Below are 14735 nucleotides of genomic sequence, written 5' to 3' on the forward strand. Positions count from 1 at the left end.
AATATTCATGCTCCACAGCATGAGTTGAGCTTTCACGATGATTGTCTATTTGTCTTGCAATTTGACCCCAGCATTTCATAACTTCAATGCATTTATACCCTTTCCGATTTCAATGCTCCAAACACCAGTGGTCGACATTTTAACATAGACACTCTCGAGAGTGCTTTTAATATTTTCAGTTAAATCGTCTGAAGTACGTACCATGTCGTTAAAACTTTGACCTAGCTAGACATGTTCCTCTATATTTTGGCACTCTAGATACAGACATGTTGTTAAAACTTCGACCCAGGAAAAAATGGAAAAAGAAATGACGTGTTGCAAATGGGATAATATAACTTGTTTAGACGACCGAAGTAGCAATTTGGAGCAATGATTCATGGTTTGTTACATAGCCTTAGTTGGTTACTTTGCAAATCTTCTGGGCATGTGAGATATTTCAGCAAACATTTACCTGGGATAGAATTATAGATGGCAAAATGTAGAAAGTGTCAGAAGATGAAACCTGGAAATAGAAATTGTAAATGTTCTTTACGTATTCTCATGAAATTGCATGCGCCCCCTTAAGGCCCTAAACCGGCCTAACTTCCTTGCCTATTGTCACTTCCTTTTGCTTGCAAACAAGGATTTATATGCGGACAAGAAAGTCCGGGAAGAGATTAAAGATACACGCATGATTTGTCCACAATGATATATCCACGACGGGAGACAAAATTCTTCACCAACCACGTATCATTAATGTGAGGACCAAAAATGATAGATGGTGAAATGGGTTCTAAGATCGATTTGATGTACATTAGGTCCCAAAGCAGGCAAACAAAGTCGTGCACGAATTGACGCATTATGTTAAAATTTGCGATTTTATTGAATTCCTTTGAAACTCTTCTTCCATTTTTGTTGGACGATTTTCAATATATTGAATAGTAAAACATATATATAGAAACCATTTATCATTCATCTGTAGCGGCAAGCTAAACATCAAAAAGAAGGGAAAAAAATTTCTAAAGTCCCAAATTAGAAGCTTGATATAACTATCACTTGGTGATACATTATGGGTGGGCAATAATTTTATTTTATTAGTGAGAAGCAGAAAAAGGTAAATTGAAAAGGGACGGAAATAGGTAGTCAAATGAAAATGTGGTACAATTGATGATCAGAGATGGTTTCCGTGGCCTATCAAGCTTCATCATGTAAGGAGGAAAACGAGGGAAATTCAATCTCGGAACCGCATCTTCCATGTGGGAATGTCGGGCACTCGATGAAATCAGATGCAGAAGAGTCCACGCACAAGTAAACTTGGTAGAGCTGACGATTGCCGCCTTGATCAACGTTGCACTCGATGAAAGGAGTGTACCCAACACCTTCTTGGATTGCCTCTTTTATCTTCTCTAAGCTGTAAAACTTTCCTGGACGAATTCCTACAATATACATGCACACCAGAAAATGAAAAAAAAAAAAAATTGAAGTGGGCAGTAGCCCGGTTTGGTTGAGAAATTCAACGAGTTATTCTTTTTTTTTTTTTTTTTTTTGTTTAGAAAAATTATTGAATACTTTTATTGATCAGAAAGCATCTTTAAACCAAGTAGCATTGCAGCTACCTATATATATATATATATATCCACAGAAATTCAACGAGTTGACCAGTTCTAATCAATATTTGTGAAGTTGGGGTTTATATTAAATTCAACAATAAATTTAATCTGCTGACACTGTGATGATGATGATGTATGAATGGGATACCTGCATCCTTGAGGACTTGGAGAAGATTTGACTTGTCTTTGAGGTCCAGAGCTGTTTGGAAGTACTGGTGCTGGTTGAGGAGAGAACAGGTTCCATGTTTCTCCCATTCGTGACTCCAGAACCTGACTCCGTCGCTGCTTGGGCAGGCGAGGGATGGCCATTCTTGCTGCATTCTCTTCACTAGATCCGACACCTATGTACATATTTCATATTTGGTTCGTCACAAATTCATTAATTATCCAGAAACAACATGCTCGTTCTCTTAACAATCATTGAACTTTAATTGATTTAGCATTTGTTGATCAGCTTATACTTTAGATTGACTTATTCTTACCATGCCGTCAGGAATTTTCTGGTATTTTCGGAGTTGCATTGAAAAAGAGAGAGCCCTCTTAAAGCTTATTCCAAGAAACTAAGACTAGCTACCAAATTGTACAACAAGGTTCTCAATTCACCAAGACATTGGCTTGAAGTGTGAGTGTGTGTCTATATATATATAAACAGTAGGTGAAGTTTCCCACTCGCAAGTCGCAAGTCGCTCATTTTCAACTTACAAGTTTTAGGAATAGATTGGGGACTTGACGTAAAACTGAGAGCAACAATGTATAAAGCTATCGGAGTCACGACAAGCCAGCAAAGACTTAAATTCTCAGTCACTTGCCGAAGAAATATTAATAACCAGTTACTTGAGTAGTTTATCAATCAATTGTTTCTTGAATGCTCGATTGATAACGAATGGAAGGCGAAAAAAATCCATTTATGGGTACTTCTTTAACCCGGCCCCCAACAGCACATACATACAAAAAATTACTGTGTGTCCCGCCTGCCACTGCCAGCTCACCTCATCTTGATCACAACTCTTTCTTTTCTTTCCTTCTTTTGTTTTTTTCAACTAAATGCAATCAACTTTGTCCAATGGCATGATATCGGTTATCTATTTTCTATCCAAATTCACTATTCAAGTATTCAACTATGTACTGGGGGTGTGAGAGGCATCCGCATATCCTATATTGGAACTTAAATCCTTCAGATCTTGGAAATATTACCTCAGATTCATGAAAAGAACTTCCCTCATCGCAGTTTGATGGCCACGAGCCATCATTGCGGTTTGGCCACAGCCCATGAATGCTGAAATCTTCGGCAGGCTTCCCAGTGGTTGGATAGCAGCAACTACGCTTTGTGTCGCAGTATGAAGCAGGCCACTGCATCCAAGAAATTCACACATGGAACCTATTAAAGATAGTATACGTTGTACAAGATCAACTAAAAAAATAAGAGAATTTGGCAATTGGAGGAAGAGACAGATTACAAATATGGCTATGGTTCACCTGTTGAACGAGGTAGAAGAAATCAAAATCGTTCTGGGCAACAGTTAAAACTGCTAAACATTGCAAAACCAAAAGGCTGAGAAATGCTGCACTTTTCAGTTTCATCCTCGTTTGCCTTGCAAGTTACTACAACTTAGCTGAACTTGATTTCTTCGAAGACTAGACTACTTGGGGATTGAACAATGCAAGACTCTGCTATTGGCTAGATACATAGCAGCATATATTTATAGGCAAGGATTGCACAGCCTTGAAAGGAATATGCGGATTGCGGAATAAATAATATACGCCAACGTACCTAACTTACTGACGTGGACATTGCTTACGTGGCTAGCGAAAGTCCATTCCATTCTGATAGTATCACGTGCTTATGGACATTTAGAGGTGAGTATATACGGACTTGTTTACGTATACATATACAATTCAGGGCTCTAGTGATTAGTAGCCTTTCTTTGCATTAATAAACATGATAATTAATTAAGATGCTAAACCTTTGGCTTCATATGTAATTATGAAATGTAGAAAGAGTTTCATGGCGGAGATTGGCATGGCGTTTTTGACTTTCTGCTGGTGGTGGTCCTAAGCTGCAATATCCAAGGATTGATTTCGTTAGTAATTACCACTGTATTTTATATTGAGGTTGAGGTCCCGTAAACAACAAAAAAAAAAAAATCCCACAAGATAAGCAGCCCTTTAGGTAATCTCATTTTTTTTTCTGTGTTAATGTCTCATCAGAATAACTTAATTTGTAGGATAAGAATGGCCAGCCAGTGATGAATCAGCCATTTGTAGAATTGGTGTCCATTTGCAGTATGGAGACGAGAGGACACAACGTCTCTGGTTAACAGCTTTGAGTTTCCTTGACTGAAAATTTAAAATGAGAGTACACGTTTTAGAACGAAAAATTAACCTATTGATACGAAGAATGAACAAGTGGTATACTAAAGCCCTATTGACAATTAAAGAAATCAATTTTGTTACAATAATAGTTGTGGTATGAAAGTCTGTTCTCTTTTGGTAGATAGGAGTTGTTGGGTTCAATGGAGCTCCTTCAGATTAAACCTAACCACAACAGTTGAAATGGCAGAATAGGGATAAGGTAAAAATTCTAGCCTGAAATGTTTATGTAATGCGCTTTGTAATCTTTTTCGTGTGACGTATCTGATCTGCCACTTCACCCCAATCGCATAAAATATTGATGTCGCTACCCAATCTTTATACAAATTCATTGAATTAGACATTAATATTATGTCCTTCGATTAGATTGATGAATATTTTCTAGTACAAATTTCAGCGATGCGTTAGGATCCCCATGAGTTTCAATAGAAGAACCATGAAATTATTAACAATAAAAAGCCAAACATTTTAAGGTTAGCTCCTCAGCCTGGTGACATTTCGCGGTTGTTAGAACGATGGGAACTGGACACCGGAGGAGCACTTCCCAGTTTGCATGACAGGACACTCAATTATGTTTGAAGCAGAAGCATCGACACAGATGTAGATTTGGTACAGCTGACTGTTCCCAGATCCATCGGTGTTGCATTCAATCCGTGGGGTGGAACCAACTGCGCTCTTGATTGCATTTTTAATGCTACTCAAGCTGTAAGATCCCCCGTCTGCCTGGATTCCTGCAAAATGTACATATTCATTTCACAATCAATCAATGTATGTGTATGTCAGAGCTTGTTTGAAAGGCAACGTTAAGTATGAGAGTCCAATGTTTTGATTAGTCTAGAGGAGCGGTACCTGCGCTTTGAAGAATTTGGAGGAGATCAAGATTATCTTTGAGATCAAGTGCTGATTTGAAGTAGCCATGTTGGTCTAGGATGGATTCGGAACATGTTCCATGTTTGTCCCACTCGTGTGACCAAAATGTGGTGCCACCGCTGCTTGGGCAGGCAAGTGATGGCCAATCCTGTTCCATTCTGCTCACAAGATCTGATATCTGTAACATTAATTTAATCCCACGAACCAACATTAGAGACAATCAAGACTCGAGTAATTGTGCCAAGCAAGCGTATCGATATGACCTGAGGATTGTCAATAGAGTAGTAGAATCAATAATAGCGTATCCCCACTCCTTAATTAGGCTTAAAATCGGGGAGTTTTTGTTGCTTAATTTCCTCATAATTAAGTGAACTTTTTTCTAGCTTTCAATTTGATTACCTTGGATATATCGAAAGGGTTGCTGGAGTCACAATTTGATGGGTAAGAGCCATCATTATTCGTCGGCCAGAGACCATGAATCCCAAAGTCTGATGCTGGTTTCCCATTCGAGGGATAGCAACAACCTTGATCTGTATCGCAATATGATCCTGGCCACTGCATAAAAATGTATAGAATTAGCGTGCTTTTAGCCAAATTATTGAAGTCCAGTGTGATTCATATATTGGCACATGATATAAGCCTCACCTGCTGAACAAAATAAAAGAAATCAAAATCTTGTGCAACGCAGAAAGCTAAGAGAAACTGTACAAGGAAGAGCTTGGTTAGGACTGAAATATTGAGTTGCACTTCCATTTCTACTGATTTACTATCTGTATTGTTAAAGTTTTCCAATTATGGTGGTCCCATTTATAGCCAGCAAAAGAATACAAGCTTTATGTGTGAAATGAGGCTATTGACTGATATGTTTCTGCTTGGCAGTTTGCTTCGTGTCTTTCTCATTCAGACAGAAGAACTGGAAAGTTCTTCCGATTATATGCGGATATTCCTTATCTATTGCACGAATAACCAAAGGAGTTTGGTCTATCTATTTTGATTGATGTCGTTTGACTGATGCTAGGAAGAGGTCTCCCCTCTGATTGAGATTGCTTGTGGAACGAGTTGCTGTACAATTTTTAGACAAGTTGGAACATGCCAAGAAGCACGAGAAGTTGTGTGGAGCTGACTTCAAAGCAGGACTAGCGCCAAGTCTGGCCTGTAAAACCAGCGTCCATCATGTTTCCAGAGGATAACCGGTCCAGAGACTAGGAGTTCATTCTATTTTAATTTATGTACGTTTGACCGATATTAGGAGGAGGTCTCCTTTCCCATTGAGATTGCTTGCTCAACATGTTTGTTTACTACTTACTTTGATCACTGATTCCTAAAAAGGGGGATGCGGTATTCAACGAAGCCGTTTTAGAAAAGCATAGAAGCTTTCCCCTGTAGTGTATTCCATTAGTTCAACTTCCGGCCAGTGGCAATGACCCTGATGAAATTCAAATGCATAGCTTAGTCCTTGTCGTACAAGAGGGTACAAGGTTCATAGTCCTTGTCGTACAAGAGGGTACAAGGTTCATGTGTGAAAATGATGGAGAAGATTGACTTGTTTCCGCTTTGGTTGTTTCGTTTTGTGATGTCTAAAATGTTGTTCCTGTACGTGGAAAACTGCAACTTCTATTCGTATCACAGAAAGATCCTGGCCACTGAACCAGGAGCAGGGAGAAGCTTTAGAGAAGTCAGAGAGGTCTAAGAAAAAAGCAAGGGTGAATGAAGCAGCTTCGTAAACTTCTAGTTTGTAATTAAGATTTTAGAATGAAGATGATAACTCAAGTTACTTGCCTGTTGAACAAGGTAGAAGAAATCGAAATCCCGTGCAACACATTCTAGTAGCGTGCATTGCAGTTTGGCAATATAAATCACACAAAAAAAAAAAATATGGGTCTGACTTCCATGCTTGTAGAATATCGAAGTTATCTGCAAATTGCTGAAGCTGAACATCTTTGGAAGATTTATATGATGGAAAGAACTGTCAATTTCTTTTGGGTTATGATACTTAAAAACATTACCTATGATTCAGATCGCCAAGTCTGATCTCTAGTTATTACTTAATCCATTTCAGTCACTGCATTCACAAACCTTTGCCATGTTTCATATGACAATTTGGTGCTCAGTCATTAGACATTGAATCATTAAGCAGGTGGCTTATTTTATCATGCTCTCATTGCACTCCATCATGTAAGCGATGATAAATTTTACTTTCAGTGCTGTGCCTTGTTTAACTGAAGTACTATATTAAAACGCACTTTCGGTATCTTAGTAATTATTAGGACAATAGTTCTTGCTGAAGACTTGGATGCTATTTTCCTTTATTTTACAATTTCCCAAGAATCAAACCTCCGACCTCGCACACTTTCTGAGGGTGATGTCCAGCTACCTACTGGAATCACACTACATGATGAAGAAATTTGAAACTCTTTATACGAGTATCTTGCCTCCTGGGCTTTAATACTCTGGCTAAAATTCGAGTTGTTTTATAGCTGGAAACCTGAGTCATTGCCACAATATATATTTATAGTAATCCATTGGATTTGAATAAATCCAGAATCCCCTAGCTTTTGATTGGCCTCAATTTTCTGATAGATGAACTAGTTATCACCAGGACTTGGATTGAGCACACTATAACGTGAGTCACATGTAGAGCTCAGGTTTTGCATTCCTCCAATACGGAATCCAGAGTCCACTAGTATTTCATTATTCCCAAAGAAAGGAGAATCAGATATAGTACCACTATAAACAATTGGGCTAATTGATCTTCAAAGGACACTGAGCTACTGCATATTCAACGTCTTTTGCCTAGAAAGCGCTAGTCCCAAATAACTCGAGATTTGGTTAGTGAATCAAGGGATTATTGAGGAAACAGGGAGCACATGAAAGTGGACATGTCTTTTGTTATAAGACAAAAATAGCTGTCACTGCATGACAATAATGCATTCACTGAGCTTGATTTGTAGTAAGAGTACAAGTTCATCATGAGTCAGCAAATGCGTGTTTAGAACCCCACTTATTCTACTCCAATTATTAGACATGATATTCCCCACCAAGAGGTGGAAAGCAAAAAAAGATTATTAATCTAATCTCCATTAGGGTCCCTAAATGATAGGAAATTCTATGGAGGTATTGCATGCTCTCTTAAGAGTCACCGGACACTCAATGAGATCTGAACCAGCAGCATCCACACAAAGATAAACCTGGTAGAGCTGGATATTGCCTGAGGCATTAGTATTGCATTCAATTACTGGAATGTAACCTGTTCCTGCTTTTATAGCTTCTTTAATGTCATCTAACTTGTAAAGCTTCCCATCTGGTTGAATCCCTGCAGCAGAAGATTATACCTCTAGCTTGTCAAAAAACACACACACACACAATGGTAAATTTTAACTGCAAAAGTTTGACAGCAAACTATACAACTAGCTAAACTGAATACCTGCATTCTTTAGTATTTGAAGGATATTGACTTTGTCCTTGATACTAAGAGCTGCTGCAAAGTAACCATGCTGGTCAAGTACAGGCAATGCACAGGTTCCATGTTTTGTCCATTCATGCGTCCAAAACTTGGTCGTGGTACTTTTCTTTCCACAATTGAAATTCGGCCAAGTCTTTTGCATTTCGCTGATTAAATCTGAGATCTGAATACGCAAGAATATGATTCACACCCTCATCAGAAAAAGGCTTGCAGACTCCATAGAGTTGTTAGTGAATCAGTTTCTTTGCAGACACAACTACATGTGACCAAAAACCAGCTTCTTGTACATACTCCTCTTAGGAGAAGCCAATGGCAGGTTTTTCAATCATCATTCAATTCGTGCATTATCTGCATACATTCATAATATATGTGCGCATGCAGAACCAAAGAATTGATCGGGTCGAGATATTTCTAGATGTACCTTGGTCTCATTGTAGTGGCTATTAGGATTGCAGTCTTCTGGAAAGGTAACATTGTTGAAAACCGGCCAGAGGCCATGAATGGTGAAGTCTGTGGGCTTTCCTGCGGCTGGATAGCAGCAAGTTCTCTTTGTGTCGCAATATGCTCCAGGCCACTGAATTGACATTGCAAAGAAGAAAAAAAAAATTGCTGTTTTAGAACTTAGGCAAATTGTTAGAAGTGAAGAAGGACATCGATAATTTTCAACTCAAGAAGACCCACCATTTGGACAAAGAAGAGAAAATCGTGGCTCTGAACTAGGCATAAATAGCACAGGCATTGCAGCACTAAAAGGTGAAAAGAGATTAAGCTGCTGAATTGCATGCTTATAAAGGAATGCAAAGAATATGTTATCCAACAAATTGGTAGAGATAGTAGTGCTGCTATCTTGGCTGTTGAAGTCGCTATTTAAAGATGAAATAGTGTGATGATATTAATAATTTATTTGAACCAAGATTAGTTGGGGTGGTAAGTTTGGTGGGTGAACTTCAATCAGTTCTGAATGTGTCTCTAATATGAAAAGTTTAATAGCTCGAGACATGCAAGTGAAACATAATTGACGAGTAATTTATCCAAAAAAAAAAAAAAAAATCCAGAGAGAGTAATCTATTGTGGGAGATCTTTGGATGGTTCAATCTACTGATTCTCCATCAGGATCAATTAACAGATTCTATGGCCGGTAGTAAATGATCATATCATCTTTGTTCTTTTGTTTGCCCACATGTCATTGTGATAATAATAAGTTTGTGGTCCAATAGAAGTTTGTCAGTCTCCATCTATAATTGGTGATGTAGCCAGTCAGTATTAAGATTGTAAAACAAGACCGGTTAAAACTTAGGCCACGCTTGGATTGCGATTTTCCTTAGAAAACGTATTCGTGAACACATTTCCCTATCACCTTTTTACCTCACATATATCAAATCGCTACAGTAATTTTTCTACAAAAAATCCAGAAAAATGCAATCAGTAACGCTCAATCATTGAGATGAACCTGAACTGCAACGTTCATCAGCAAAGTGAAAAAAGACATAGATATAATAATCAGTCAACATAATGCAATCTTGAAAGTTAGCAATTGAGATCGTTGATAGATATAATAAAGCGATTGTAAGATATAGTAATCCCAGATTTTCACTTTATTTGAGGTGAGAAGAAGAGGCTGTGACAATTGAACATACGAGAAAATGTGGCCTTGCAACTATACAGCCGACATTCCCTTATTGAATTTCATGTGTACCTACCACAATGCTTGGATTTGCTTTCATTGCGATAAAACTTGAAATTGCAGTCGTTGAATCAAAGGAACTCATCCCAGTAGAAATATCTATTTCTGTTTTTCAGTGTTTATTAGAAAAGAGAGCAGAATCAAAGGTGTAAATAAATGAGCTAACAAGATATGCCAGCATCTTTAAATTTTGAACCCAACACTCAATTGCTGTACGTTCAACATCTTCCCCTAAAATGCAAATCCAAGCAAATGGATAAATAACGAAACAGGAAATACATTAAAAAAAAAAAAGCGCTCCCTTCTTTTATTGTAGGAGAAAAATAGCTTCACAGCCTGACAGACAATGCATAAAGTCAACTTTACTAGTACAATTTCACCATAAGTCAAAAACAGCGGTTTTACAACCCCACTTATTCTTCCCGAACAAGATGTGGACAGAAAATTATTAACCCAATCTCTGTCGTGGTCCCTAAAGCATAGGAAGCTCTATGGATGTATCCCTCTTAAGGGTCACTGGACACTCAATGAGGTATGAACCAGCTGCATCCACACAAAGATAAACATGGTAAAGCTGGATATTGCCTGAGGCATCAGTATTGCATTCAATCACTGGATTGTATCCTGTTCCAGCTTTTATGGCTTCTTTAATGTCATCTAACTTGTAAAACTTCCCATCCGGTTGAATCCCTGCGGCAGGTGGTTCACCCTACCTTGTCAATATTATTAATTTAACCAATGATTTTTAACTGCAATTTATCAACAGCAAATACTGAATGATCTGGCAAATATATATATGCCTACCTGCATTCTTAAGTATTTCAAGAAGATTTACTTTGTCCTTGATATTGAGAGCTGCTTTAAAGTATGCATGCTGATCAAGAACATCTTCTGAACAGGTACCATGTTTTGTCCATTCATGCGACCAGAATTTGGCACTGCTACTTTTCCTCCCACATTTGAAGGTTGGCCAGGTCTTCTCCAATTTAGTTGTTAAATCTGAGACCTAAACACAAAGAACAATGACTCTAGGGAGTTCTATACCTGATGAAAGTTGACACTACTTCATTTTAAGTTATTATTGATTCCTTGGAATCTGTTAATTCATAGCGTAGAGCAGCCAAGTGGTACTGAAGAAGAAATCGTGACTCTGAACCAGGCAAATATATGACAGACATTGCAGCACCAAAAGGTGAAGAAAGACTAAGCTACTGAATTGCATGCTTGTAGGAATGCAAAAAATTATCCAACAACAACTCGATAGTGGAGATAGTAGTGCTGCTATATTGGTTGCTGGAGGGACTATTTATAGCTGAAATGAGAGTATCCAAAAGAAGCCGACGTAGCAAGACGTGTGAAAATATGACTAGCAATTTTTTGTAACCAAGATTACTTGGTCATTTGTTTGGTGGGCAACCTTCAATTAGTTGTAAATACGTCTAATGTAAAGAATTAAATGGCTCGAGACATGCTAATGAACCACTGATACAACGTTGAGTATGCGAGTAATATATCAATTCTTTTTGTTTTATTCAATTATTTGTTCTTAGCCGGAAGAAGTAATCCACCGTTGAAGATCTTCAGAATAGCATATATAAGTAATAAGTTAATTAAGACGATCGAAATGGTAAATCGATGGGATTGTAAACTCTTAGAAATTAGAGGAGACAATTATGTGCTTGATATGGTTATTCTACTTTGCCCATTGCATTTTGTATTTTCTTGGGTATTAACAAAATCTTCCCCACCCAAAAAGAAAAGAAAAAACAAAGGAAATTTTCTAGAATAGGAAGTTTTCTTACAGAATCACTAGCACAAATATATGTGAAATTGACTGGCACAAATATCTACTTCTCACCGAGTCTCCTTCGTTCCAAATTTGCATGTGAAATATAGGATACCGACCAATCTAACTTCCATTTTTTGTACTATTGTTTATGACTGTTCAATCTGTTGATATGTTTGGCTGGTAGTAAAAAAAACATGCCATCTTTGTTCTTTTATTTGGCTATACATATGTCAGATTTGTTTGATCACAATAAATTTGTGGTCCAATAGAAGTTTGTCACCTTCGAAAATCAATAGTCCTCTCATTGTGACAAAGCCAATCAGATTTAAGATTCTTGAAACCGGACCGGTGAAAACTTATCTATCCCAATCATTGAGATGAAACCAGAACTGTAATTTGCAACAGAAAAATGGGGAAAAGAGAAAACCACAATGAATTTAGTTGCATTACAACAGTTAGTGACAGAAATTGACTGATGGATAGCTCTTGTAAGAAAATATTAGTCCCAGATTTGAGTTTCATTCCCACTGATGGATAGCTCTTGCAGATGACTCATTAATATTTTGTAAGGCAGACACCAAGCATGCAGAGGAGCTAAGGAGAATCCTGGAGGCCTATGAAAGGAGCTCGGGACAGGTGATCAACCTTGAGAAGTCTTCTGTCTTCTTCAGCAAAAACATGGAACATAGCAAAAAACTAGAAGTATGCTGCAGATTGGGAAATATCCAAATGGTCAACCAAGGCAAGTACCTGGGTCTTCCAATGGTGATAACAAGAACGAAGGACCAAATCTTTGGTTTCATCAGAGACAATATGAACAAGAATTTGGGAAGCTGGAAGCAGAAGTTATTAAGCCAAGCAGGGAAGGAGGTCTTATTAAAAGCTGTGACTCAAGCAATGCCTACATATGCTATGTCATGCTTCAAATTGCCTCTGAAACTATGCAAGGAACTGAGTGCAATGATGGCAAGGTACTGGTGGGGAGACAATGATGGAAAGGATAAGATGCATTTATGCTCATGGAAGAGAATAACTCAAGCAAAGAACCAGGGAGGACTTGGTTTCAAAGATTTGGTCAACTTCAACAGAGCTTTGCTAGGCAAACAGATATGGAGAATGCTTGTTAATCCAAATCTGCTTGCCTCCAAGGTCCTGAAAGCCAAATACTATCCTACTGGTTCCATTTTCAAGAGCAAGTGTCCTCAGAATGCTTCCTGGATCTGGCAGAGCCTAAGGGGAGCTACGCAGCAGGTGGAGGAAGGCACCTGGAAGAAAATTGGAAATGGCCTTAGCACTGATATTTGGGAGGATAAGTGGATAGTAGGAAACAAAGAGGGAAGACCCTCAACAACTAAACCTCCAGAATGCAAAGTGCAGAAAGTTCAGGACTTAATCACTCATAAGAGATGGAATAGAGTGGTAGTGCTCCGAACGTTCAATGGAAGGGATGCAGAAAAGATCTTAAGCATTCCCATCAGCTTAGCAGGAAAGGAAGATAGCAATTTCTGGATACATTCTCCAACGGGGCAATACACAGTGAACACGGGCTACAAGGTTCTAATGAAAGAAAAGGAAATCCAGGAAAGGAATGGTTATGATGGAGCAGGTACAAGCCGACACAGTTCATCAAAGCAGATGTGGACTTGCCTTTGGAAATTAAACATCAAGCACAAACTGAAGACCTTCATGTGGAAATGCATAAACAATGCTCTCCCAGTCAATGAAGTAATCTTTAGTAGAACGCAAAAAGGAGATCCCATCTGTAAAGTCTGTGGGGAGGGGGTGGAAACTGTGGACCATGCGCTCTTGAACTGCAGACAGGCCAAGCAAGTATGGCAGATAGCTCCAGTGCAATGGGAGGGGGCTAGGGAGAAACAAGGCTGTTTCAAGGACTGGTGGAATGAAATTGCAGGAGCCAGATCTAGACAGGCTGGTGATGAACATCTGGGTCTAACGGTGAATATCTTATGGCAAATATGGAAAAGTAGGAATGAGTGGGAATTCAACAACAACCAAAGGAATGCCTTGAAAACAATTCAGAAAGCTCAAGAGGAGTGGATAGAGTTTTGTGAAGTGTACAAAGACAAAGAGCAGTTGAGCACAGTAGAAACAGCTGCAAACCAGTTTCAAAGAGTAGAAGTAGAGGATGCAGAGGTGGTCCAAGTGAAGATTGCAGCTCTAAGGAACCCGAACAGTAACGAGGTGGGAATAGGGGTGACTGCTATGTCAAAAGGAAATGTGGTGGTGGCGGCTTGGGCAATGCATGAAAGAAGCTACAACTGTCCACAATTGGACGAAGCTGAGGCTATCAAGCTAGCTATGAGTAAGTTAGTAGTCAAAGGCTGGAGGAAAGTCATCATACAGAGCTGCAACAAGCAACTCATTCAGCAAATCTGTTCCGGAAGAGCTTCCAATATCAAACTGTATACTCTAGTTGATGATATTCTAAGCCTGAAAGCTCTGTTTCGTATGTGCTCTTTTTGTGCAATTTCTAAAGTTGATAATCATATTAGCATTAAAGTTGGAGACTATGCATTAGGCATTATTCATGATGAGGAATGGTTCAATCCTCTGTGCTGTTGAGCACTTTTGTAAAGAAATGAGGGGCCTTTGCCCCAAATGTAAAGTTTAGCTGATGATCAATATAGTTCTAATATCGTTTCGAAAAAAAAAAAAAATCCCATCAGGTTGAGTTTGATGACTCCTCATCTCTTCAAAGAGAGATAGCCTCATTACCACAACCATGAATAGTATATGCATGATCATCGTCGACCATGCTTTGTGTATCTTTGAAACTCACGTCCTTGAAAACAGACACAGCATCCTCCAAACTCCCACATTTTGCATACATATCAAGCAGAGCAGTATTTGACCTTAACATATCGATCAAATCCATTTTTCTTAACATATTCGTCTAACCACTTCCCAAGTTTCAGTGCTCCCAGCAATGCACAAGATGAAATAACACCA

The 14735-nt window shown here is 38.6% G+C and overlaps 3 protein-coding genes across 3 annotated transcripts; all 3 read right to left on the reverse strand.

Moving 5' to 3' along the window:
• Positions 1 to 995: 995 nt before the first annotated feature.
• On the reverse strand, positions 996 to 3308 carry LOC113719345 (intracellular ribonuclease LX). Its single transcript, XM_027244554.2, has 4 exons — positions 3066 to 3308; positions 2784 to 2939; positions 1738 to 1930; positions 996 to 1415 (listed from the first exon to the last, which is right to left on the reverse strand). The coding sequence occupies exons 1-4, from the start codon at positions 3168 to 3170 to the stop codon at positions 1174 to 1176; spliced, it is 696 nt and encodes a 231-aa protein (XP_027100355.1). The 5' UTR covers positions 3171 to 3308; the 3' UTR covers positions 996 to 1173.
• Positions 3309 to 4295: 987 nt separating this feature from the next.
• On the reverse strand, positions 4296 to 5591 carry LOC113717791 (extracellular ribonuclease LE-like). The gene is made up of 4 exons (XM_027242603.2): positions 5475 to 5591; positions 5229 to 5384; positions 4809 to 5007; positions 4296 to 4690 (listed from the first exon to the last, which is right to left on the reverse strand). The coding sequence occupies exons 1-4, from the start codon at positions 5580 to 5582 to the stop codon at positions 4467 to 4469; spliced, it is 687 nt and encodes a 228-aa protein (XP_027098404.1). The 5' UTR covers positions 5583 to 5591; the 3' UTR covers positions 4296 to 4466.
• Positions 5592 to 7713: 2122 nt separating this feature from the next.
• LOC113719722 (extracellular ribonuclease LE) lies at positions 7714 to 9175 on the reverse strand. The gene is made up of 4 exons (XM_027245009.2): positions 8974 to 9175; positions 8714 to 8866; positions 8254 to 8455; positions 7714 to 8142 (listed from the first exon to the last, which is right to left on the reverse strand). The coding sequence occupies exons 1-4, from the start codon at positions 9073 to 9075 to the stop codon at positions 7919 to 7921; spliced, it is 681 nt and encodes a 226-aa protein (XP_027100810.1). The 5' UTR covers positions 9076 to 9175; the 3' UTR covers positions 7714 to 7918.
• Positions 9176 to 14735: the final 5560 nt, after the last annotated feature.

This window comes from Coffea arabica, chromosome 11e (genome assembly GCF_036785885.1).
Source record: "Coffea arabica cultivar ET-39 chromosome 11e, Coffea Arabica ET-39 HiFi, whole genome shotgun sequence".
Taxonomy (NCBI): domain Eukaryota; kingdom Viridiplantae; phylum Streptophyta; class Magnoliopsida; order Gentianales; family Rubiaceae; genus Coffea; species Coffea arabica.

Bases quoted from the DNA above. Each gene is read 5' to 3' on its own strand.
- LOC113717791 (XM_027242603.2), bottom strand. From the start codon at position 5,582: ATGGAAGTGCAACTCAATATTTCAGTCCTAACCAAGCTCTTCCTTGTA. The intron at 5,008-5,228 runs GTAATCAAATTG...TTAATGTTACAG, and splicing joins ACCCTTTCGATATATCCAAG to ATATCAGATCTTGTGAGCAG. The intron at 4,691-4,808 runs GTACCGCTCCTC...TACATTTTGCAG, and splicing joins CCAAATTCTTCAAAGCGCAG to GAATCCAGGCAGACGGGGGA.
- LOC113719345 (XM_027244554.2), bottom strand. From the start codon at position 3,170: ATGAAACTGAAAAGTGCAGCATTTCTCAGCCTTTTGGTTTTGCAATGT. The intron at 1,931-2,783 runs GTAATATTTCCA...ATATGTACATAG, and splicing joins GTTCTTTTCATGAATCTGAG to GTGTCGGATCTAGTGAAGAG. The intron at 1,416-1,737 runs GTATCCCATTCA...TGTATATTGTAG, and splicing joins CCAAGTCCTCAAGGATGCAG to GAATTCGTCCAGGAAAGTTT.
- LOC113719722 (XM_027245009.2), bottom strand. From the start codon at position 9,075: ATGCAATTCAGCAGCTTAATCTCTTTTCACCTTTTAGTGCTGCAATGC. The intron at 8,456-8,713 runs GTACATCTAGAA...TTGCGTATTCAG, and splicing joins GCCACTACAATGAGACCAAG to ATCTCAGATTTAATCAGCGA. The intron at 8,143-8,253 runs GTATTCAGTTTA...CTTCTGCTGCAG, and splicing joins TCAAATACTAAAGAATGCAG to GGATTCAACCAGATGGGAAG.